Source organism: Ranitomeya imitator, chromosome 5 (assembly GCF_032444005.1).
Source record: "Ranitomeya imitator isolate aRanImi1 chromosome 5, aRanImi1.pri, whole genome shotgun sequence".
NCBI lineage: Eukaryota > Metazoa > Chordata > Amphibia > Anura > Dendrobatidae > Ranitomeya > Ranitomeya imitator.
The window spans coordinates 695171347-695196708 of record NC_091286.1 but is presented as its reverse complement, the minus strand read 5'-3'; the positions used below and the strand labels follow the sequence as shown (position 1 = coordinate 695196708).

At 55.9% G+C, this 25362-nt stretch overlaps 1 protein-coding gene across 2 annotated transcripts; it reads left to right on the top strand.

The window, feature by feature from the left end:
• The first annotated feature begins 251 nt into the window (after positions 1-251).
• SELENOI (selenoprotein I) lies at positions 252-24472 on the top strand. 2 transcript variants are annotated; one of them, XM_069728480.1, is made up of 10 exons: positions 252-389; positions 14994-15062; positions 15154-15262; positions 15351-15425; positions 16608-16870; positions 17092-17200; positions 17389-17437; positions 21006-21186; positions 21266-21448; positions 21737-24472. In XM_069728480.1, exons 1-10 carry the CDS (start codon positions 330-332, stop codon positions 21845-21847), a joined length of 1209 nt encoding a protein of 402 aa, XP_069584581.1. In that variant the 5' UTR covers positions 252-329; the 3' UTR covers positions 21848-24472. The 2 variants fall into 2 exon arrangements, with proteins under 2 accessions (XP_069584581.1, XP_069584582.1); XM_069728481.1 differs by having other exon boundaries at positions 21737-21802.
• The last annotated feature ends 890 nt before the right edge of the window (positions 24473-25362 follow it).

Below are 25362 nucleotides of genomic sequence, written 5' to 3'. Positions count from 1 at the left end.
CAGGGCTCTGATTGGCTGCTTCTCCTTTCGGTGAATTGCCGTGTTCTTATTCTCCCCTCCACTGAGAGCAGGGAAGGACCGCAGGTCTACGCATGCCCAGGCCGACCACAGCCCCCCTCCCATACACAGCCCTCGTCACATGACCTCCTGACAGATAGAAAGGGGGCGGGAACAATGTGGGCGGGACCCGGTGTAGAATCAGCCGATCCGTCCAGCCCCGCCCCTTTCACTATGCTCCGCCTCTGGCTCTTCTACTACGGACGTGACGTCACGGGTCGGTGACTCCGTGCTCCGGTGCTCAGCAGCCGGTGTGCTCCGCCGCCTCCGCCATGTCCCGGTGCTGCGAGTACGTCACTGCTGAGCAGCTCAGCGGCTTTGACCGCTACAAGGTGAGTGCGACCCTCGGGGGCAGCGGCGGAGGGGCGGACATGTGCAGGCGCTGACAGCTGCTGCGGGGACGTGCGGTGTCCGGAGAGTGCGGGGCCCCTGACACATAGGGCCCTGCTGAGCCTCCGACAGGGGGCCCAACAACAGCGGGAATGGTGGAGCCCCCCGGTGTGTATGGTGGAGCCCCCCGGTGTGTATGGTGGAGCCCCCCAGTGTGTATGGTGGAGCCCCCCGGTGTGTATGGTGGAGCCCCCCGGTGTGTATGGTGGAGCCCCCCGGTGTGTATGGTGGAGCCCCCCGGTGTGTATGGTGGAGCCCCCCGGTGTGTATGGTGGAGCCCCCCGGTGTGTATGGTGGAGCCCCCCGGTGTGTATGGTGGAGCCCCCCAGTGTGTATGGTGGAGCCCCCCGGTGTGTATGGTGGAGCCCCCCGGTGTGTATGGTGGAGCCCCCCGGTGTGTATGGTGGAGCCCCCCAGTGTGTATGGTGGAGCCCCCCGGTGTGTATGGTGGAGCCCCCCAGTGTGTATGGTGGAGCCCCCCGGTGTGTATGGTGGAGCCCCCCGGTGTGTATGGTGGAGCCCCCCAGTGTGTATGGTGGAGCCCCCCGGTGTGTATGGTGGAGCCCCCCAGTGTGTATGGTGGAGCCCCCCGGTGTGTATGGTGGAGCCCCCCGGTGTGTATGGTGGAGCCCCCCGGTGTGTATGGTGGAGCCCCCCGGTGTGCATGGTGGAGCCCCCCGGTGTGTATGGTGGAGCCCCCCGGTGTGTATGGTGGAGCCCCCCGGTGTGTATGGTGGAGCCCCCCGGTGTGTATGGTGGAGCCCCCCGGTGTGTATGGTGGAGCCCCCCGGTGTGCATGGTGGAGCCCCCCGGTGTGTATGGTGGAGCCCCCCGGTGTGTATGGTGGAGCCCCCCGGTGTGAATGGTGGAGCCCCCCGGTGTGTATGGTGGAGCCCCCCGGTGTGTATGGTGGAGCCCCCCGGTGTGTATGGTGGAGCCCCCCAGTGTGTATGGTGGAGCCCCCCGGTGTGTATGGTGGAGCCCCCCGGTGTGTATGGTGGAGCCCCCCGGTGTGTATGGTGGAGCCCCCCGGTGTGCATGGTGGAGCCCCCCGGTGTGCATGGTGGAGCCCCCCGGTGTGCATGGTGGAGCCCCCCGGTGTGAATGGTGGAGCCCCCCGGTGTGTATGGTGGAGCCCCCCGGTGTGAATGGTGGAGCCCCCCGGTGTGAATGGTGGAGCCCCCCGGTGTGTATGGTGGAGCCCCCCGGTGTGTATGGTGGAGCCCCCCGGTGTGTATGGTGGAGCCCCCTGTATTATCTAGGTGTGACAGCCCCCCGGTGTGTATGGTGGAGCCCCCTGTATTATCTAGGTGTGACAGCCCCCCGGTGTGTATGGTGGAGCCCCCCCGGTGTGTATGGTGGAGCCCCCCCGGTGTGTATGGTGGAGCCCCCCGGTGTGTATGGTGGAGCCCCCCGGTGTGTATGGTGGAGCCCCCCGGTGTGAATGGTGGAGCCCCCCGGTGTGTATGGTGGAGCCCCCCGGTGTGTATGGTGGAGCCCCCCGTATCTAGGTGTGCATGGTGGAGCCCCCCGGTGTGAATGGTGGAGCCCCCCCGGTGTGTATGGTGGAGCCCCCCGTATCTAGGTGTGAATGGTGGAGCCCCCCGGTGTGAATGGTGGAGCCCCCCCGGTGTGTATGGTGGAGCCCCCCGGTGTGTATGGTGGAGCCCCCCGGTGTGTATGGTGGAGCCCCCCGGTGTGAATGGTGGAGCCCCCCGGTGTGAATGGTGGAGCCCCCCGGTGTGTATGGTGGAGCCCCCCGGTGTGAATGGTGGAGCCCCCCGGTGTGAATGGTGGAGCCCCCCGGTGTGAATGGTGGAGCCCCCCGGTGTGAATGGTGGAGCCCCCCGGTGTGTATGGTGGAGCCCCCCGGTGTGTATGGTGGAGCCCCCCGGTGTGTATGGTGGAGCCCCCCGGTGTGTATGGTGGAGCCCCCTGTATTATCTAGGTGTGACAGCCCCCCGGTGTGTATGGTGGAGCCCCCCCGGTGTGTATGGTGGAGCCCCCCGGTGTGTATGGTGGAGCCCCCCGGTGTGTATGGTGGAGCCCCCCGGTGTGAATGGTGGAGCCCCCCGGTGTGAATGGTGGAGCCCCCCGGTGTGTATGGTGGAGCCCCCCGGTGTGTATGGTGGAGCCCCCCGTATCTAGGTGTGCATGGTGGAGCCCCCCGGTGTGAATGGTGGAGCCCCCCCGGTGTGTATGGTGGAGCCCCCCGTATCTAGGTGTGAATGGTGGAGCCCCCCCGGTGTGTATGGTGGAGCCCCCCGGTGTGTATGGTGGAGCCCCCCGGTGTGTATGGTGGAGCCCCCTGTATTATCTAGGTGTGACAGCCCCCCGGTGTGTATGGTGGAGCCCCCTGTATTATCTAGGTGTGACAGCCCCCCGGTGTGTATGGTGGAGCCCCCCCGGTGTGTATGGTGGAGCCCCCCGGTGTGTATGGTGGAGCCCCCCGGTGTGTATGGTGGAGCCCCCCGGTGTGTATGGTGGAGCCCCCCGGTGTGTATGGTGGAGCCCCCCGGTGTGTATGGTGGAGCCCCCGGTATTATCTAGGTGTGACGCCCCCCGGTGTGTATGGTGGAGCCCCCCGTATCTAGGTGTGACTGCCCCCGGTGTGTATGGTGGAGCCCCCCGTATCTAGGTGTGACGGCCCCCGGTGTGTATGGTGAAGCCCCCGTATCTAGGTGTGACGGCCCCCGGTGTGTATGGTGAAGCCCCCGTATCTAGGTGTGACGGCCCCCGGTGTGTATGGTGAAGCCCCCGTATCTAGGGGTGACGGCCCCCCGGTGTGTATGGTGGAGCCCCCCGTATCTAGGGGTGACGGCCCCCCAGTGTGAATGGTGGAGCCCCCCGTATCTAGGAGTGAATGGTGGAGCCCCCCGGTGTAAATGGTGGAGCCCCCCGTATCTAGGTGTGACGGCCCCCCGGTGTGAATGGTGGAGCCCCCGTATCTAGGTGTGACGGCCCCCGGTGTGTATGGTGAAGCCCCCGTATCTAGGTGTGACGGCCCCCGGTGTGTATGGTGAAGCCCCCGTATCTAGGTGTGACGGCCCCCGGTGTGTATGGTGAAGCCCCCGTATCTAGGTGTGACGGCCCCCGGTGTGTATGGTGAAGCCCCCGTATCTAGGGGTGACGGCCCCCCGGTGTGTATGGTGGAGCCCCCCGTATCTAGGGGTGACGGCCCCCCGGTGTGAATGGTGGAGCCCCCCGTATCTAGGAGTGACGACCCCCCTGTGTGTATGGTGGAGCCCCCCGATGTGTATGGTGGAGCCCCCCGTATCTAGGTGTGACAGCCCCCGGTGTGTATGGTGGAGCCCCCCATATCTAGGTGTGACGGCCCCCCGGTGTGTATGGTGGAGCCCCCCGGTGTGAATGGTGGAGCCCCCCGTATCTAGGAGTGACGACCCCCCTGTGTGTATGGTGGAGCCCCCCGGTGTGTATGGTTGAGCCCCCCGTATCTAGGTGTGACGGGCCCCGGTGTGTATGGTGGAGCCCCCCGTATCTAGGTGTGACAGCCCCCAGTGTGAATGGTGGAGCCCCCCAGTGTGTATGATGGAGCCCCCGGAATCTAGGTGTGACGGCCCCCCGGTGTGTATGATGGAGCCCTCGGAATCTAGGTGTGACGGCCCCCAGGTGTGTATGGTGGAGCCCCCGTATCTAGGAGTGACGACCCCCCCTGTGTGTATGGTGGAGCCCCCCGTATCTAGGTGTGACGGCCCCCGCTGTGTATGATGGAGCCCCCCGGTATCTAGGTGTGACGGCCCCCCGGTGTGTATGGTGGAGCCCCCCATATCTAGGTGTGACAGCCCCCAGTGTGAATGGTGGAGCCCCCCGTTGTGTATGATGGAGCCCCCGGAATCTAGGTGTGACGGCCCCCCGGTGTGTATGATGGAGCCCCCGGAATCTAGGTGTGACGGCCCCCCGTTGTGTATGATGGAGCCCCCGGAATCTAGGTGTGACGGCCCCCCGGTGTGTATGATGGAGCCCCCGGAATCTAGGTGTGACGGCCTCCCGTTGTGTATGATGGAGCCCCCGTATCTAGGTGTGACGGCCCCCGGTGTGAATGATGGAGCCCCTCGGTATCTAGGTGTGACGGCCCCCGGTGTGTATGGTGGAGCCCCCGTATCTAGGTGTGACTGCCCCCGGTGTGAATGGTGGAGCCCCCCGGTATCTAGGTGTGACAGCCCCCGGTGTGAATGGTGGAGCCCCCGGTGTGGATGGTGGAGCCCCCCGTATCTAGGTGTGACGGCCCCCGATGTGAATGGTGGAGCCCCCGGTATCTAGGTGTGACGGCCCCCGGTGTGTATGGTGGAGCCCCCGTATCTAGGTGTGACGGCCCCCGGTGTGAATGGTGGAGCCCCCGGTATCTAGGTGTGACGGCCCCCGATGTGAATGGTGGAGCCCCCGGTGTGGATGGTGGAGCCCCCCGGTATCTAGGTGTGACGGCCCCCGGTGTGAATGGTGGAGCCCCCCGGTATCTAGGTGTGACGGCCCCCGGTGTGAATGGTGGAGCCCCCGGTATCTAGGTGTGACAGCCCCCCGGTGTGAATGGTGGAGCCCCCGTATCTAGGTGTGATGGCCCCCGATGTGAATGGTGGAGCCCCCGTATCTACAGTAGGTGTGACGGCCCCCGATGTGAATGGTGGAGCCCCCGGTATGAATGGTGGAGCCCCCCGGTATCTAGGTGTGACTGCCCCTGGTGTGAATGGTGGAGCCCCCCGTATCTAGGTGTGATGGCCCCTGGTGTGAATGGTGGAGCCCCCCGTATCTAGGTGTGATGGCCCCTGGTGTGAATGGTGGAGCCCCCAAGTGCTTGTCTGTGCGGAGGGGTAACAGTACGGACGGCCCCTTCTCGCTCTCTGTGGGGGGCACCTCTCTAGTTTCCCGCTGTAGTGCAGTAAATGATCCAGTACATAGAGCTGCAGCCGCCTCCTCCCTGATTGCTCCTGGCAGAGCTGTGACCCTTTTGAGGGGTCTCTCGCGCCTTGTGACCCCCTGAATGGAGAGCAGCACCTGCTGGTTTCCTGGCTCTGCCCCTAGCCCGTACCTCCTCCATGCTGCAGGGCTGGGTGTCACCCTATTGGGGCGTCTGCTCTTCTGTGACCCGGTTCTTCTTGTTCTTCTGTGACCCGGTTCTTCTTGTTCTTCTGTGACCCGGTTGTTCTTCTTGTTCTTCTGTGACCCGGTTCTTCTTGTTCTTCTGTGACCCGGTTCTTCTTGTTCTTCTGTGACCCGGTGGTTCTTCTTGTTCTTCTGTGACCCGGTTGTTCTTGTTCTTCTGTGACCCGGTGGTTCTTCTTGTTCTTCTGTGACCCGGTTGTTCTTCTTGTTCTTCTGTGACCCGGTTGTTCTTCTTGTTCTTCTGTGACCCGGTTGTTCTTCTTGTTCTTCTGTGACCCGGTTGTTCTTCTTGTTCTTCTGTGACCCGGTTGTTCTTCTTGTTCTTCTGTGACCCGGTTGTTCTTCTGTGACCCGGTTGTTCTTCTGTGACCCGGTTGTTCTTCTTGTTCTTCTGTGACCCGGTGGTTCTTCTTGTTCTTCTGTGACCCGGTTGTTCTTCTTGTTCTTCTGTGACCCGGTTGTTCTTCTGTGACCCGGTGGTTCTTCTTGTTCTTCTGTGACCCGGTGGTTCTTCTTGTTCTTCTGTGACCCGGTGGTTCTTCTTGTTCTTCTGTGACCCGGTGGTTCTTCTTGTTCTTCTGTGACCCGGTGGTTCTTCTTGTTCTTCTGTGACCCGGTGGTTCTTCTTGTTCTTCTGTGACCCGGTGGTTCTTCTTGTTCTTCTGTGACCCGGTGGTTCTTCTTGTTCTTCTGTGACCCGGTGGTTCTTCTTGTTCTTCTGTGACCCGGTGGTTCTTCTTGTTCTTCTGTGACCCGGTGGTTCTTCTTGTTCTTCTGTGACCCGGTGGTTCTTCTTGTTCTTCTGTGACTTGGTCCCCGTGTTCCCACCGTGCCCTCTCCCCGGTGTTTGGGGGATAGTGTTCCCCGTTCTCAGTTTTGGGGTGGAGCGTGTCCTCGGCTTCCTCTTTGACCCTTCAGACATGGAGGTGCGGGAGGTTTAGGATGTGTGACCCCAGCAGTGTCTGCCCCCTACAGGACTGTCCGGGTTTTAATTTGACAGCAAACAGAGGTCTTGTGGTGAAGACCCTGTTGTAGAACGTCTTCTCCCCGTGTCACGTGACTATCGGGGGCGCTGTGTGGTCACAGGGTGGGCTTCGCCTGATGCGTTGACGCCGGATGTGTCCTCTCATCACTGCAGGGGAGACACTTCGGAAAGTGGCGATAAACGCTTCACAGCTGAGGGTTTGTTACTAGTGTATGGCATCTAGAAGGAGATCACACGGATACATTGTAACAAGTTGGGGTTCCGATCTGCCAGTCTCCAACTTGGAAGTTTTCCATTGGACTGGGGAGAACTTTGGGACCCCACTGATCCTGAGAACTGGCTCTGAAGCCCCCCGTGTGAATGGAGCGTTGGGCGATCATGCGCTATGACCCCTCATTCTGATTGGGACCCCCCAGAGATAGACTAGCGCTGGCCTTCGGACCTCCCATAAGAATGAATGGAGCAGCCATGGACATGATCGGCCGCCGCTCCATTCACACGGGGGGTCTCCAGGGCCCTGGTTCTTGGGATTGGTGGGGCACCAGTGGCCGGACCTCCAGTAATCAGGAAGGATGACACCGAGAACTTCCAAATTTAAGGATACCCCTTTTATGATCACTGAGGGGTCTGACTTCTGAGCCCCCCATGGATCCGGAGAATGAAGGGTCTGCAGCACTACTTGACGTAAATTAGCTGCAATTTCACAACAATAAACCATGATGTAACCGCGGGAATGCGCAGGACGATGGCGGCTCCCCTGACGCCGGCGGCGGTGACAATCCCGCGCTCCTGTGTAACGCTGAGCTGTAATCTGTGTATTACTGATAAACTCCGGGAATTGCTGCCGCTACCTGCAGGCCGGCAGCCGGAACTGATCGATACCGAGCCGCTCATTAACCATCTCATGACTGGTTCCTTGTTTTTCTCCTTTTATGGTTGTCGATCCCTTAGGGCTTCTTCACATGACAGTGTAGCGGGTTTATTTTCCGTTGCATAATAGCCACATTTCCCTGCCCAACCATGTCTGTCGCGTCTCTGCTCGCCTTCTGCGCAGGGAGTCACTGTGATATCACCAGATGGGGGGAGGCGGGATGGGGCCTCTGGGCCAGAAGGGGGGAGGATGGATGGGGCCTCTGAGCCGGATGGGGAGAGGCGGGATGTGGCCTCTGGACCAGATGGGGGGAGGCGGGATGGGGCCTCTGGACCGGATGGGGGGAGGCGGGATGGGGCCTCTGGACCGGATGGAGGGAGGCGGGATGTGGCCTCTGGACCAGATGGGGGGAGGCTGGATGTGGGGAGAGGCGGGATGGAGCCTCTGGACCGGATGGGGTGAGGCGGGATGTGGCCTCTGGACCAGATGGGGGGAGGCGGGATGGGGCCTCTGGACCGGATGGGGGGAGGCGGGATGGGGCCTCTGGACCGGATGGAGGGAGGCGGGATGGGGCCTCTGGACCGGATGGGGCCTCTGGACCGGATGGGGGGAGGCGGGATGGGGCCTCTGGACCGGATGGGGCCTCTGGACCAGATGGGGGGAGGCTGGATGGGGCCTCTGGGCCGGATGGGGGCAGGCGGGATGGGGCCTGTGGGCCGGATGGGGGAGGCGGGATGTGGCCTCTGGACCGGATGGGGGGAGGCGAGATGGGGCCTCTGGGCCGGATGGGGGGAGGCGGGATGGGGTCTCTGGACCGGATAGGGGGAGGCGGGATGGGGCCTCTGGACCGGATGGGGGCAGGCGGGATGGGGCCTGTGGGCGGGATGGGGCCTCTGGGCCGGATGGGGGGAGGCGGGATGGGGCCTCTGGACCGGATGGGGGGAGGCGGGATGGGGCCTCTGGACCGGATGGAGGGAGACCGGATGGGGCCTCTGGACCGGATGGGGGGGAGGCGGGATGTGGCCTCTGGACCAGATGGGGGAGGCGGGATGGGGCCTCTGGACCAGATGGGGGGAGGCAGGATGGGGCCTCTGGACCAGATGGGGGGAGGCAGGATGGGGCCTCTGGACCAGATGGGGGGAGGCGGGATGGGGCCTCTGGACCGGATGGGGGAGGCGGGATGTGGCCTCTGGACCGGATGGGGGGAGGCTGGATGGAGCCTCTGGACCGGATGGGGGCAGGCGGGATGGGGCCTCTGGGCCGGATGGGGGAGGCGGGATGTGGCCTCTGGACCGGATGGGGGGAGGCTGGATGGAGCCTCTGGACCGGATGGGGGGAGGCTGGATGGGGCCTCTGGACCGGATGGGGGGAGGCGGGATGGGGCCTCTGGGCCAGATGGGGGAGGCGGGATGTGGCCTCTGGACAAGATGGGGGGAGGCGGGATGCGGCCTGGATGGGGGGGATTGGATTATGTCACGGGGTAGGTGTGGGATGTCATTGTGCAGGAGAGGCCAGGCTGTTGAACTAGCTGCAGGAATGCCGGGGTCTTTATTTTAGTCCTGGGGGGGGGCACATGTCGTTTTTTTTTTCGATAGTCTGTGAATAACTGGCGGTCGGCCTGGTCTCTTGGCTGTTGTAGGGTTAACTGGTCATAGGTCATGTGATGAGGGGGCCGCAGAGCTGCTGACATGATTCACAGTAGGAGTGGTGGCAGAAGGTGGAATACATTAGTGGTTAATGGCGGCCTTTGTGCCTTTGCTGTGTCAGCTGTAATTTCCTCGTCCACTTGCCTTGTTGTAATCTTCTTCCCACTTTCAGGATCTCTGCTTGCTGTCTGTGAGCGAGGACACCATTTACTTGCTTTCAGGTGATTATGGTGCTGGACTCGTTACAGTGTGTCAGTGAAGGCATTCTTTTAGGATTCATCACACTTAGCGGTAATATTACTGCACCACGGACGCCTGCCGCGTATCTGCAGTGTAAGTGCCGAGGTGTGACCGTAGCCCGAGCCCGTGAGCTTCCTGACTGCTGGGGCAGAGCCGGCGTCGGTAAATCTTACTGACACACTGATTTTCCATCACTTTTTTTCCCTTTCCCGTGGCCTTTAAGACCGGACGAACAGGAGCCGCAGCGCACACATCGTACAGATAAACTGCAGGGTGGTGGTCGGTAACCACGGAGACACACGGCTCTGCATTGGGGCTGTAAATGGATATTACTATCCATCCAATCTAATACTTCACACAGCGGACGGTTTGTTACATTGTATCAGTCTGGAGTGAGGACTGTTCAGCTCATGGAGACTTGTCTAGGCCGGGTACAACTGTAACGACCCCTCAGCTGTGAGCACTATTAGGCCAGGAGGCAGAGATGTAACGTTTCCATTTGGTGCCAGGACACAGACTCCTCTTCATCACGTGATGGGGGCACGGACTGGACTTGTCTCTTGCTCTTTTTGTTTTCTTGAGTCACATCCAGAGCTGCATTCATAGTTCTGCTGACAGTGTTGGAAACTGCCGCTACTCTCTGAGGCCTATGCGAACTTCTGTCAGACCAAGAAGAATTATTTTCCCCTTTTAATGTCGCCATAATCAATACAAATCCATTGAGAAAGAAACTGAAATCACTTTGAGGGGGGGAAATAAACGTAGAATGTGTTTGCATAAGTGTGAGCGCCCTTTTATAATAGCAGATGTGGGTGTATCCAGAATCGACCGATCACATTTCCCCCATGTTACATAGTAGTCAGCGCTCGGCCCCCGTCATCTACAGCGGTTCTGATAAGCCCCAGAGAAAGTGTCGCTGCTCTATGAGGATTTTCCTGACATTTTCTGGTCAGGAAACAGCTGACAACACAGCAAAGGATCTCACCATGGAAAGTTATCAGTAGGAGAAGATGTAAAAATCATTCCCAGGCCATGGACACTGTGAAGACGACACAAGAAGGGGCTTAGATTTGACCGAGAACTGGAGGTGTCTCAAAAATTGATGAAAAGACGAAAGCAAAATTTTTCCACGAGGCTGCCCAGGGGCAAAGAGCAACAATAAAGGAGCTGCAGGAATTTCTGGCCGGTTATGGTTGTGTCCTGCATCTCCCATATTCTTCATATGGCAGGCCTGTGGGGTCGAGTGGCAAGACGGAGCATTTTCTTACAAAGAAAACATCCAAAGCCTCCATTATGTCTGCCAGAAAACCGGTTATGTCTGAGACCTAGCGTATCACCAGAAGATCACCATGCCCACAGTGAGGCATGGTGGGGGCCGTATGGTGCTTTGGGGCTGTTTTTCAGTAGCTGGAACTGGGGCTTTAGTTTAGTTTAGTTCAGGTCCCTGCTAAAAAGATGAGTTTGACCTTTCAGAATGACAGTGACCCTAAGCGTCCTCCAAATTGCCGAAAGAATGGCTTCTCCAGAAGATGGAAGTTCTGGAACGGCCCAGACCTGAACCCAAGGGGCAATGTGTGGTGACATGAAGGGGGCGCTGTACACAGGAGATGACAGATGTGGAGCTGCTGCACAGAGGATCGGGCAAAGATGGCAAATTCTAGATGTGCCGCGCTGATAGACTCCGACCTAGAAAGACTGAACTCTGACGTTATTTTACTTCTTTATTTTTCTTTTTCCACCTGAAAAGATATCAGTTTATTTCTCACTGGATTTCTACATGTTTTGGGCGACATTAAAGGGGGAAAAGTTTTTAAATGATTCTTCTGGGATCTTCACCTAAACCTGGGATTTTCATCAGGACGTTTTCTATCCTTGGGGCATAACATGGGAAGCCCCCTCTAATTGACCGTTACCCTCCATATGTCCTGGGCGTTCGCCCTGAGCTCTGCCGGCCCCCTACTCATCACCAGGCAGGTGGTGTGTGGAGCTTGGCAGAACCTCGGGTGCAGAGCAGCGTGCGCCGGCGGGTCACTGTCCTCCATCAATCTTTAATGATGGTTTACTTGAAAGGCCGAGATCTGATTCCTGAGCGCTGCTCACCGGATCCGATTACCCTGCAGCGGATCCGATTACCCTGCACCCGCGCCTGCTCCATAGGAGACGACTTATGTACTGGCAGCGATGGGAACGGGAGATCAGGGGACCAAGTAATCTGTGGGGAAACAACACTGCTCAGACAACCATGAGCATCACTGAGAAACGCAGAAAACATGTATCTAGAGTAGATCCTGTGCTACCTCCTGTATTATACCCCAGAGCTGCACTCACTATTCTGCTGGTGCAGTCACTGTGTACATACATTACATTACTGATCCTGAGTTACATCCTGTGTTATACCCTAGATCTGCACTCACTATTCTGCTGGTGCAGTCACTGTGTACATACATTACATTACTGATCCTGAGTTACATCCTGATCCTGTATTATACCCCAGAGCTGCACTCACTATTCTGCTGGTGCAGTCACTGTGTACATACATTACATTACTGCTCCTGAGTTACATCCTGATCCTGTATTATACCCCAGAGCTGCACTCACTATTCTGCTGGTGCAGTCACTGTGTACATACATTACATTACTGATCCTGAGTTATATCCTGTGTTATACCCTAGATCTGCACTCACTATTCTGCTGGTGCAGTCACTGTGTACATACATTACATTACTGCTCCTGAGTTACATCCTGATCCTGTATTATACCCCAGAGCTGCACTCACTATTCTGCTGGTGCAGTCACTGTGTACATACATTACATTACTGATCCTGAGTTACATCCTGTATTATACTCCAGAGCTGCACTCACTATTCTGCTGGTGCAGTCACTGTGTACATACATTACATTACTGATCCTGAGTTACCTCATGTATTATACCCCAGAGCTGCACTCACTATTCTGCTGGTGCAGTCACTGTGTACATACATTACATTACTGATCCTGAGTTACCTCCTGTATTATCCTCCAGAGCTGCGCTCACTATTCTATGGTCACTGATTGGTATTTGTGGGTGGTTGGTGTATGATGGGAGGTATAGTGGTTACCCAGTGGAAAATAACCTGTATTTCCTCTGGGCTGTGGTCTTCCCATCCCCCTCTCATCTCTGCTATCCTCTTCTCCTTTCCCTCTGGTAACCTCCCAGCACTGGAGTTTGTACCTCTGTTGTGTGGCCACTTTGTACCTGGTTGTGATTATGTAACACTGATTGCTGTGATCATTTATAGGTTATTACAGACTATTAACTCTTTACTGTATTTACCCTGGAAGCTGCCACAGCTGCTGCAGAGCTTCATGTTATTTGTGTGATGTCTGTTCCGTTTGGGCACCGGCCGCTCTCTGCACCTCCTTCTGTCTCCCACCGTCTTCTCTCTTCGCTGCCTCCTCCTCCGTCTCCCTGCCTGTCTCCCTCTGCGCCTCTTCCTCCTCTTCCGTCTCCCTGCCGGCTGCCCTCTGCACCTCTTCGGTCTTCCCGCCGGTCGCCCTCTGCACCTCCTCCTCTTCCGTCTCCCTGCCGGCCGCCCTCTGCACCTCCTCCGCTTTGGTCTTCCCGCCGGCTGCCCTCTGCACCTCCTCTTCGGTGTTCCCACCGGCCGCCCTCTGCACCTCCTCTTCCGCCTCCCCAGAGGCTGCTCTCTGCACCTCTTCACCTCCGTCTCCCCAGAGGCTGCCCTCTGCGCTGCTGCCTCCTCCTCCGTCCGCCCTCTGCACCTCCTCTTCTTCCGTCTCCTCGCCTGCTGCCCTCTGCACCTCTTCACCTCCGTCTCCCCGCAGGCCGCCCTCTGCGCTGCTGCCTCCTCTTCGGTCTTCCCGCCGGCCGCCCTCTACACCGCCTCTTCGGTCTTCCCGCCGGCCGCCCTCTGCACCGCCTCCTCTTCGGTCTTCCCGCCGGCCGCCCTCTGCACCGCCTCCTCTTCGGTCTTCCCGCCGACCGCCCTCTGCACCCCCTCCTCTTCGGTCTTCCCGCCGTCCGCCCTCTGCACCCCCTCCTCTTCGGTCTTCCCGCCGGCCGCCCTCTGCACCCCCTCCTCTTCGGTCTTCCCGCCGGCCGCCCTCTGCACCTCCTCCTCTTCGGTCTTCCCGCCGGCCGCCCTCTGCACCTCCTCCTCTTCGGTCTTCCCGCCGGCCGCCCTCTGTGCTGCCTTCTCCTCCATCTCCCTGCCGGCCGCCCTCTGCGCTGCCTCCTCCTCCTTCAGCCGCCCTCTGCGCCTCTTCCTCCTCCTCCATCTCCCTGCCGGCCGCCCTCTGCGTCTCTTCTTCCTCCTTCGTCTCAGTCTCCCCAGCCGGCCGCCCTCTGCTCTGCCTCCTCCTCCTTCAGCCCCCTCTGCGCCTCTTCCGTCTCCCCACCGCCCGCCCTCTGCTCTGCCTCTTCCTCCTTCTCCGTCTCCCCTCTGGCCGCCCTCTGCCTCTTCGTCCTCCTCCGTCTCCCCTCCGGCCGCTCTCTGCTCTGCCTCTTCCTCCTCCTCCGTCTCCCCGCCGGCCGCCCTCTGCTCTGCCTCTTCCTCCTCCTCCTCCTCAGTCTCCGCTCCGGCTGCCCTCTGCTCTGCCTCTTCCTCCGTCTCCCCTCCGGCCGCCCTCTGTTCTGCCTCTTCCTCCGTCTCCCCTCCGGCCGCCCTCTGTTCTGCCTCTTCCTCCGTCTCCCCTCCAGCCGCCCTCTGCTCTGCCTCTTCCTCCGTCTCCCCTCCGGCCGCCCTCTGCTCTGCCTCTTCCTCCTCCTCCGTCTCTCCTCCGCCGGCCACCCTCTACCTCTTCCTCCTCCTACGTCTCCCCTCCGGCCGCCCTCTGCTCTGCCTCTTCCTCCTCCTCCGTCTCCCCGCCGGCCGCCCTCTGCTCTGTCTGTTCCTCCTCCTCCGTCTCCTCCCCGGCCGCCCTCTGCTCTGCCTCTTCTCCCTCCTCCGTCTCCCCGCCGGCTGCTCTCTGCTCTGTCTGTTCCTCCTCCGTCTCCCCGCCGGCCGCCCTCTGCTCTGTCTGTTCCTCCTCCTCCGTCTCCCCGTCGGCCGCCCTCTGCTCTGTCTGTTCCTCCCCGCCGGCTGCCCTCTGCTCTGTCTGTTCCTCCTCCTCCGTCTCCCCGCCGGCCGCCCTCTGCTCTGTCTGTTCCTCCTCCTCCGTCTCCTCCCCGGCCGCCCTCTGCACTTCCTCTTCTCCCTCCTCCGTCTCCCCGCCTGCCACCTTCTGCGCTGCCTCCTCCTCCTCCGGCCGCCCTCTGCTCTGCCTCTTCTCCCTCCTCCGTCTCCCCGCCGGCTGCCCTCTGCTCTGTCTGTTCCTCCTCCTCCGTCTCCCCGCCGGCCGCCCTCTGCTCTGCCTCTTCTCCCTCCTCCGTCTCCCCGCCGGCTGCCCTCTGCTCTGTCTGTTCCTCCTCCTCCGTCTCCCCGCCGGCTGCCCTCTGCTCTGTCTGTTCCTCCTCCGTCTCCCCGCCGGCCGCCCTCTGCTCTGTCTGTTCCTCCTCCTCCGTCTCCTCCCCGGCCGCCCTCTGCTCTGCCTCTTCTCCCTCCTCCGTCTCCCCGCCTGCCACCTTCTGCGCTGCCTCCTCCTCCCCCGGCCGCTCTCTGCGCTCCTGCCCCTCCGGCCCATGTTATGTTACCGACGTGTCCATCTGTCCAGCATGTAACGCTCCTTTGCTCTCCTCCGTTTCCAGTACAGCGCGGTGGACACCAACCCCCTGTCCCTCTATGTCATGCACCCGTTCTGGAACTTCATAGTGAAGGTGAGTGGTCCTTCCGTCCTCCGGCAGCCGGTAATGTGACCTGCGGTGACGTGTCCTCCTGGGTCGAGGGCGCTCATCTGTGTCTCTTCAGTTTTTCCCCAGGTGGTTGGCGCCAAATCTGATCACATTTAGCGGTTTCCTGCTGCTCGTCTTCAATTTCTTCATGATGGCGTATTTTGACCCGGATTTCTATGCATCAAGTGAGTGGCCGCCGTCCGATACTTTCCTGCCGTCCTGCATTTGTATGTTCCCCCGCTGTGTGTCCTCACCCGTGTCCTTCTCCTGCAGCCCCGGGTCATGAACACGTCCCCAGCTGGGTGTGGATTGTAGCCGGTCTGCTGAACTTCACCGCCTACACCCTCGGTGAGTCCGCCGTGCCGCGAGCGCCGCCACAGTGCGCGGATTTCCATCTTACCGGCCTGTTACAGTGTGTTCATATGTTGTGGCCCCTCAGCCCCACACACAGGGTAAACCGGGGCCCAGGGTATGAGATGGCCCCGATGCCTGCGGGGCCAACTTCTGGCTCCTATCGCCCTCCTCCATCGCTTGGTGCTGATGAAAGCCCCCATCATGGCCATCTTGGTGCCCCGCCACAGGTGGGCCTCCACCATGGGTTCATGTCCTTTATGGGGACAAATTGATATTCCAAAAATATAGAAAAGTAAAAAATGTAAACATCATAGAAGTCTGCTTTATTAAAATATCAAATTAATCCCTAAATTCCCCCCAAAAAATGCAGTAAAAGTGATCAAAAAGGTTGTAGGTGCCGAAAAAACGGTCTGAATAAAAGCAGCTCTGGGGGCAGAATAAACAATCCATCCATGGAGAAATAAAAAGTTACCGGGTCTCCAAAAATGAAGGCTTAAATTACTGTTTTTTTTCTTTTTATGTATATATAAAATTAAATAATGATCATAAAACAAAAAAATTACGTTTTGTACCGTGGTTCACGGTGACCTCAAATAACATTTTACCAAGTAATTTTTTTTATTTTTCCCCCCACAATTAAAACCCAAAAACCAATGGCGGAATATTTATTCATTTTATTTTTTTTAATTTTTTGTTTTCCTCATTCCCAACCCACAAGAAAAATAAACAAAACTTTCTATCTCTTGGAAGAAAAAATAAAATAAAAAATAAATAAATGTATCCATACAGGAAGTGGTTGTGTCCTGAGGATCGGTGGGATCCGTGTCCTGAGACCCCCATGGACTGTGCAGAAGTGCTGCGCTCCTGCGTGAGTGTGTGCTGCAGAGAGGCTGTGTACGCTGCTGTGTGCACGCTCGTGAGTCTGAGTGATCGATGGAAGGGAGGGTCTCAAGAACCGGACCCCCCCACCTGTAGGGTCCGACCACAGGGACTTCTCCAGAGCTGCGGTCCAAGTCCTGGGAGTGACCTACACCCTACGAGCATGGCGGCGTGCTACACAACGCTATGCTGTATTGTGGCTGTATTGTGGCCGTGTACAGGGCTGACGTCTGGATGTGAGCGGAGGATGGTCGTGCTCTGTAGGGACGGTGTCATTATTGCTCTCCTCCCTTACAGACGGCGTGGACGGTAAGCAGGCTCGCAGGACCAACTCCAGCACTCCGCTGGGGGAGCTGTTTGACCACGGCCTGGACAGCTGGGCCTGTATATACTTCGTAGTGACAGTATATTCCATCTTCGGCCGCGGGGAGACGGGGGTCAGCGTCATGGTCCTCTACGTCCTCCTGTGGGTGGTGCTGTTCTCCTTCATCCTCTCCCACTGGGAAAAATACAACACTGGAATCCTGTTCCTGCCGTGGGGATACGACCTGAGCCAGGTGGTAAGTGTGCGCCTGCCCGCACCGCTGACTGCAGGGCTAGTGCCGTGGGGAGAGGGGCATACACAGCCAGGGGGCTGCGTCTATGGCAGCTGGTGGGTTTATGTCGGGAGGTTCTGTGGTGGCTTGGGTGGGAGAGTCTGCAGCGGCTAGTGGGTAAGGGTTTTTTTTGGGATGTCCGCAGTTGAGTGAAACTGATGGGCCGCTGATCCCCTCTCTTGCAGACCATCTCGGGTGTGTACCTGGTGACGGCCGTGGTCGGGGTGGAGGCCTGGTATAAACCAGCCTTTTACACCGTGCTGTACAGAGACCTCTTCACTTCAATGATTGTCGGTGAGACGTCGCCTGTTCGCTCTTCCTTCGTTAGTTTTGCACGTTTTCTCCAGTTAACGTGTGTTCGGCATCGTTCACACCTCGCCGTGTTGTCCGATGTCTGTAGACCTGTCCTCGCTGTTTGTTGCCCCCGTTTTGTCGTGCGCGCTGTCCTGTTCTTTCTCAGCGACGCCATCTTTGTTTTGCAGGTTGCGCGCTGACCGTGACTCTTCCTATGAGTCTGTACAATGTTTACAAGTAAGTGCACGAATCGGGCGATGGCCCTGCCGTCCGACGTATCCATTAGGCCCAGAACTTTAGAGGGGATAGCGTGCAGATTGTTGGGGACCCCACCAATCCCAAGTACACAGCTGTGACATTCGCCCTTAGGCCGGAGCAGAGGTCGCGCATGCACACCACCTCTGCATGTGAGGTCTGTGACTGCTGCTGACTCCTATCGTAGGTATTTGACTCAGCCATAGGAGGAGGTAAAAATGGGACCCAACATCCTGGACCACCCTGGCCATAATTTGCTTTGAAGATGATAATCCACCACCTTGAATGTAGTCCGTGGATCTGGTACCTACTTGTCCCATAATGTATTGTCCAGACATTAAAAAAAGGGATATGACCATAGATACGTATATACTAGATGGTGGCCCGATTCTAACGTATCTGGTATTCTAGAACAGAGGTCCCCAACTCCAGTCCTCAAGGCCCACCAACATGTCATGTTTTCAGGATTTCCTTAGTCTTGCCCAGGTAATAATTGCATCACCTGTGCAATGCAAAGGAAATCCTGAAAACATGACCTGTTGGTGGGCCTTGAGGACTGGAGTTGGGGACCCCTGTTCTAGAATATGTGGGTAGTATATATAGCACAGGCTACGTACTATATTGCACATTGACGTAGTATATAACACAACCGACGTAGTATATAGCAGAGCTACGTAGTATATAACACAGCCACATAGTATATAACATAGCCACGTAGTGTATTGCACAGGTATGTAGTCTATTGCTCAGCCACGTAGTATATTGCACAGGCACGTAGTATATAACAGAGCCACGTAGTATATTGCACAGGCACGTAGTATATAACAGAGCCACGTAGTATATTGCACAGTCGACGTAGTATATAACAGTACCGACACAGCCACATAGTATATTGCACAGCTACGTAGTATATAACACAGAGCGCGTTGTATATTGCACAGTCACTTTGTATATTGCCCAGCTGCATAGTATATAGCACAGAGATGTAGTATGTAACAGAGCCCACGCAGTATGTAACACAGCTCACGTAGTATATAGCAATGTGGGCACTATATGCGTGCTTAATAAAGACTTAAAATAAAAAATAAACATATACTCACCTTCCGAAGGCCCCTTGTAGTCCTGGCGCCTGTGTGCGGTGCATGCGGCAGTTTCCGGTCCCAGGGTTGGTATGAGCGCAGGACCCGTGATGACGTCGCAGTCACACGACTGTGACATCATGGTAGGTCCTTGTCGCATAGCATCCTTGGCACCAGAACCTGCCGCTTGCACTGCCGAGGACAGGGCGCGACGTCGGAGGGTGAGAATAACCTTTTTTTTTAATTATTATTTGTAACATTAGATCTTTTTACTATTGATGCTGCATACGCATTTGCCACGACTAATCAGCGACTTGGATTTCCATGACAGACAGAGGCCGCGACCAATGAATATCCGTGACAGACAGAAGGACAGACGGAAGTGACCCTTAGACAATTATATATATAGATTCCCTAGCTGTGAATAGGAGGCTGAGAGAGACAGATGCAGGGAAAGACCCAAGAAAGGCAAAGGATTGCACAGCATACAGCATGTCACAGGCAGGGAAGGGCCCAAGAGAGGCAGAAGACTGCACGGCGTACAGCATGTCACAGGCAGGGAAGGGCCCAAGAGAGGCAGAAGACTGCACGGCGTACAGCATGTCACAGGCAGGGAAGGGCCCAGGAGAGGCAGAAGACTGCACGGCGTACAGCATGTCACAGGCAGGGAAGGGCCAAGGAGAGGCAGAAGACTGCACGGCATTAAGCATGTCAGAGGCAGGGAAGGGCAAAGGAGAGGCAGAAGACTGCACGGCATACAGCATGTCACAGGCAGGGAAGGGCCAAGGAGAGGCAGAAGACTGCACGGCATTAAGCATGTCAGAGGCAGGGAAGGGCAAAGGAGAGGCAGAAGACTGCACGGCATACAGCATGTCACAGGCAGGGAATGTGCAGGGGAGGCGGAAGACTGCACGGCATACAGCATGTCACAGGCAGGGAAGGTGCAGGAGAGGCGGAAGACTGCACGGCATACAGCATGTCACAGGCAGGGAAGGGCAAAGGAGAGGCAGAAGACTGCACGGCATTAAGCATGTCAGAGGCAGGGAAGGGCAAAGGAGAGGCAGAAGACTGCACGGCATACAGCATGTCACAGGCAGGGAATGTGCAGGGGAGGCGGAAGACTGCACGGCATACAGCATGTCACAGGCAGGGAAGGGCCAGGGGAGGCGGAAGACTGCACGGCATACAGCATGTCACAGGCAGGGAAGGGTCCAGGGGAGGCGGAAGACTGCACGGCATACAGCATGTCACAGGCAGGGAAGGTCCAGGAGAGGCGGAAGACTGCACGGCATACAGCATGTCACAGGCAGGGAAGGGCCCAGGAGAGGCGGAAGACTGCACGGCATATAGCATGTCACAGGCAGGGAAGGTCCAGGGGAGGCGGAAGACTGCACGGCATACAGCATGTCACAGGCAGGGAAGGTGCAGGAGAGGCGGAAGACTGCACGGCATACAGCATGTCACAGGCAGGGAAGGTGCAGGGGAGGCGGAAGACTGCACGGCATACAGCATGTCACAGGCAGGGAAGGTGCAGGGGAGGCGGAAGACTGCACGGCATACAGCATGTCACAGGCAGGGAAGGGCCAGGGGAGGCGGAAGACTGCACGGCATACAGCATGTCACAGGCAGGGAAGGTCCAGGAGAGGCGGAAGACTGCACGGCATACAGCATGTCACAGGCAGGGAAGGGCCCAGGAGAGGCAGAAGACTGCACGGCATACAGCATGTCACAGGCAGGGAAGGTGCAGGAGAGGCGGAAGACTGCACGGCGTACAGCATGTCACAGGCAGGGAAGGGCAAAGGAGAGGCAGAAGACTGCACGGCATACAGCATGTCACAGGCAGGGAAGGGCCAAGGAGAGGCAGAAGACTGCACGGCATTAAGCATGTCAGAGGCAGGGAAGGGCAAAGGAGAGGCAGAAGACTGCACGGCATACAGCATGTCACAGGCAGGGAAGGTGCAGGAGAGGCGGAAGACTGCACGGCATACAGCATGTCACAGGCAGGGAAGGTGCAGGAGAGGCGGAAGACTGCACGGCATACAGCATGTCACAGGCAGGGAAGGGCAAAGGAGAGGCAGAAGACTGCACGGCATACAGCATGTCACAGGCAGGGAAGGTGCAGGAGAGGCGGAAGACTGCACGGCATACAGCATGTCACAGGCAGGGAAGGCCCAGGAGAGGCCGAAGACTGCACGGCGTACAGCATGTCACAGGCAGGGAATGTGCAGGGGAGGCGGAAGACTGCACGGCATACAGCATGTCACAGGCAGGGAAGGTCCAGGAGAGGCGGAAGACTGCACGGCGTACAGTATGTCACAGGCAGTGAGAACCCTACAGTATGCAGCAGTGCTATCAGATATGATGTATGGGGGAGGAGAGAGTAATTTTTGTTTCACCTGGAATTGTTATGCTGCTTGCTGATGGTTTCCCTGGTTGTATTTCACCTTTTTTTTTTTTTCCTCGCCGGTCAGGGGTTATCGGAACAACACTCTGAAGCACACGACGCTGTACGAGTTCATGCTGCCACTCCTCTCCCCCGTGCTGCTCTTCATACTGTCCACGCTGTGGGTGTTCGCCTCACCCTCTCAGATCCTGGAGGTTCATCCCCGGCTCTTCTACTTCATGGTGGGGACCACCTTTGCTAACATTACGGTAAGTGTCTCCACGCCCCTGTGCTTCTCCTCCAGCCTCCTCCTGCTCACTATAAGCCTCCTGATTTTTTTCCCCCTAGTGCCAGCTGATCGTGTGTCAGATGAGTAACACCCGATGCCAACCTCTGAGCTGGCTCCTCATTCCTCTGACGCTGGTGGTGCTCGTCGTGGTCTCGGGGTTGGCTCCGGATACGGAGGCTCTGCTGCTCGCGGTGTTGACGGCGCTGGTTACCATCGCACACTTACACTACGGAGTAACAGTGGTGAGTAACGTATGCGCCTCTGACGTGTGGCCGCGTCCTAAAATTCGGTTCTTCAGCTCAGACCACAAAGTGTTAAGGACCTCGGCACAGTTCTTACACTTTAGAGGCCATAGATGTCCTTGTGCCCAAGGAGCTCGAACTAGCGGCTTTCGGCCTCTGTACGGGGAGCGAATGAACCACAGACGGCGCCTCAACTGGCAACATTTCCTGTGAAATCAAAAGGACTGGGCAAATTGAAATCCAACATGCCCGATCTAATGGTCACTGTTCTTGCTATTACTCTCGCAGGTGAACCAGTTGAGTAAACACTTCAACATTTACCCGTTCTCCCTGAAGAAGCCGAACGTTGACTGACTAGAGGAGGAGAAGATCGGCCTGCAGTCTGCGGAGGTTCTGTAAGACGGAGCAGCACCTTCCGCCAACATCGTCCATCACCACCCAGGAAAACCGCCGCTGCCAAGCGTGCCGCAGATCTGGCGGGGGAACCTACAAGACTCTACTGTCCAGAATAATAGACCGACTGAATGTCCCCCCGGACCGTCCCCCACTGTACTTCTTTCTTTACCGTACCCCATGGTGCCCGGCACTTGAAGCGTTACTGGAGATCTCCCGGGTGCAGTACAAGCCCCCGATGAAGCCGCCCCGACCAGGAACACACGTGTTACGCGGAGCACACACCGACCCCGCCGGCTGCTCTTTTTTATTTTTAATCATTTTTATTGATTTGCATAATGGTAACGTTTTAGTTTCTTGTAGTGGTCGTGATGTTACTGTCGTAGAACGCGTCGGTGACTCCTTTACCGTTTCTTTAACTTCCCGTCCCCCCTCCGCCATTCTCTCCGGTACAGCGCCAGGTACTGTGTCCTCCTCAATAATGTCGCGTCATCTCGTAACGTAAAGTTCTGCCATCCCTAGATCTGCTTGCTGTCAGTAAACGGAAGCTGGTCTTCACTCAGAGCTAGTCTCGAGGATGGTTTTCTGAACTATTTACTACTGAGGGAGTCTAAAGGTCTCCTCCACCCCCAAAGCGTCAGCAGATTGAGTATGACTGGTGTTTGACGTCTTCCACGTGAGCGTGTATCTAGAAAGTCTGATTAATAGTGCAGCCGCGGATCAAGTCACGTGACTGCCGCCGGGATACTCCTCCCACAAGACTGCCGCCGGGATGCTCCTCCCACAAGACTGCCGCCGGGATGCTCCTCCCACAAGACTGCCGCCAGGATGCTCCTCCCCCACAACTGCAGTCAGTCCATCATGTAGTGGCACAGTCCTGCCTGGTCGTGTCACTGGGGTGGAGTTTGTCTCGTATTACTCAGGTCTTAAGGGTAGAAGCCCCAGGAGACCGGGCAGGACCCACCTATTCTGCCTTTTTATAAATTAATTTGGGGGGGGACCTAAATTGGTTGCAAGAAATACATTTTGTCCGCTGTGCTCGCCCTCATCTCGGCCCTCCCTTTGTCTGGTGCTAACTTTTCTATTGTTGGTTTCCCCATTTTTGGTGGTGGGAAAAGACTTGCATGCCGATTTTTCTTATACATTTTTTTTTTTTTAATTATTATTTAATATCTGAAACCTTCTTCCCGTGCTTGAATGAAGGGTGTATCTAAAGCCGTCTGTTTCCCGATGGACAGGGTACACCTGGAGGTCCCAGGTGCGCGGTCAAGAGGTGTCACGTGTAACATAAGTGTCGTTATAATGTCTCATTTTTGTTTGCTTTGTTTTTTGTTGTTTTTTTTTTTTTTTACATTTTAAGGGATTGGATTCTGATTTATACCATGAGATATTGTTGCCAATTTTTCTTATTTTCTAAAAATTCGTGTCCTCCGATTTCATGTTGAAGATGCTTATTTTTTTTTATTTTTTTTTTTAATATGCACAATTTTTTTAATTTTTTTGAGGTTGGGGGGACACTGTCTTTTGCCATCTGAGTTAGTATATAAATCACTGTGGGTGGTCGGAATACATAATGGTGTAGGATTTTATGGTTTACTTTATCATCTTGGGTCTGGAAGCTGAAATCACCGGCGATCAGATCTTAGGGGAAAGCTGCAGCTATCTGTTTTCCCTGCAGTGGCCACTAGAGGAGAATTGTGGTATTGCACCAATATGCATTGACAGTGGTCACCATGTGAGTCCTCCAAGAAGCCGACACACCGCCTCCTTTTTCATAGGACTTTGAAAATGAAGGATTATTTGGCGAATTTGGGGCCAGAAAATCAGAATTTAAAGACTATTGGATAGGAATTGGATGGCTGACGCGTCGTCGTCCACCCCCCTCCTTGTCATCTTATAGCAGGAACATTGGCTCAGGCTTTCTATGACTGGAAGAATAATCTGAATCTGCTCTTACCCTTGCATGTTTTTTTTTTTTTTTGGGGGGGGGAGTTTTTTTGTAGCTATCCCTAAATCCCTGTGTACCCGCTGCAATGCCACACTGAGAAGTATTTAAGTATTTTAAGTTTTGAAAGAAAAAAAATAATCTAAGTCAAATGTGAATTTTTTTGGGGGGTGTTTTTATTTCGTGAAAACTTCTGTAAATATATTTGAAAGATACAACTGCAGGATTAAAAAAAAAAAAAAATCCTGACTTTCTACTGACAATTTTTTTTTTCTATAGCTTTGTTTTCTGGGATTTGACCAAAAATATTATTTTTTTTTTTCACCAAAAAGTTCCAATTTAACCAGATAAAAAAATACAATTCTTTTTGTTAAAAAAAATAAATAAATATAAATCATGTTAAATGTAAAGCCTCAACTCGGCCTTAAAGCATGAAGTGTAATGGACTGTATGCGGGTCGGGACCAATCCAGCCATCGCTCGCCCCCGTGTGCTGCATCGGATGTGCCATATGTATCTGTGCTCGTGCGAATGTCGATGGTGTCATTAATATATTTGTTTTAAATCATCTTTTTTTTTAATTTAAATATTTATCTGGTCATTTACGGTATTGAACCTGTGTAGGACACTAGAGGGGCTGACGCCTCAACACCCATAAAACTGAAAATAAAAATCTAAGGGTTTCCATTCTTGTGTCGTCTATGGTCTTGGAGCGTTTTATTTCTGGTTTTCTAGAGAATGACATTGCAAGAAGATGAAGAAGTGATCATCTGTGAGATTACACTACTTACCGGTAATGGGATTTTCCGGAACCCATGACGGTGCACCTGAGTGGATCCGCCCTTCAAGGACCGGAAATCTAAAGAATAAAAAAGAGCAGCCTCTCCCAATCCGCCAATATCTTGATAGTATCAAGACATCGGGTTCCTGATCTTCCTCATCGCCTTGTTCCTTCTGTTCTTCCGACCATGAAGTCCTCTTGTGATTTGCTCTTGTCGTATGATGTGTCCAGAGTCGTAGCTTAGTGATCCTTGCTTCGAGTACACACATCAACGAAATCGGATTTTCTTACCACGACACCCATGAGGAACCAAATTTGACCCACCAATTTACCAGTGAAAGAGCATAGAAAAGGTGCTGTCATGTGTTCTAGAAAATCCTGTTACCGGTAAGTAATGTGTTTTCGTTTCACCCATGACAGCAACCCAGAGAAAGTAGTAAGAAACCTCAACCCTGAGGGAGACCGCTGCCTGTTACACTTTTTCCTCAAGATGAGATCAACTAAAGAACCCAAGTCCAACCTATTGTGCTGATAGAAGGCACACAGTGAGGACCAGGCTACAGCCTTACATATCTGAAGGACAGGAGCATTCGCTCTTTCCACCCAGAAGGTCAAAATGGCCCTTGTTGAATAAGCAGTCAGGCCCCTAGGAATTGTCTGATCACTTGCTGAATATGCCAACCATGCTGGCTTGTTCTAATCCAGTGTTCCCCAAGTTCGGTCCTCAAGAGCCACCAACGGGTCATGTTTTCAGGATTTCCTTAGTAATGCCCAGGTGAGAACTCCATAATGTAGA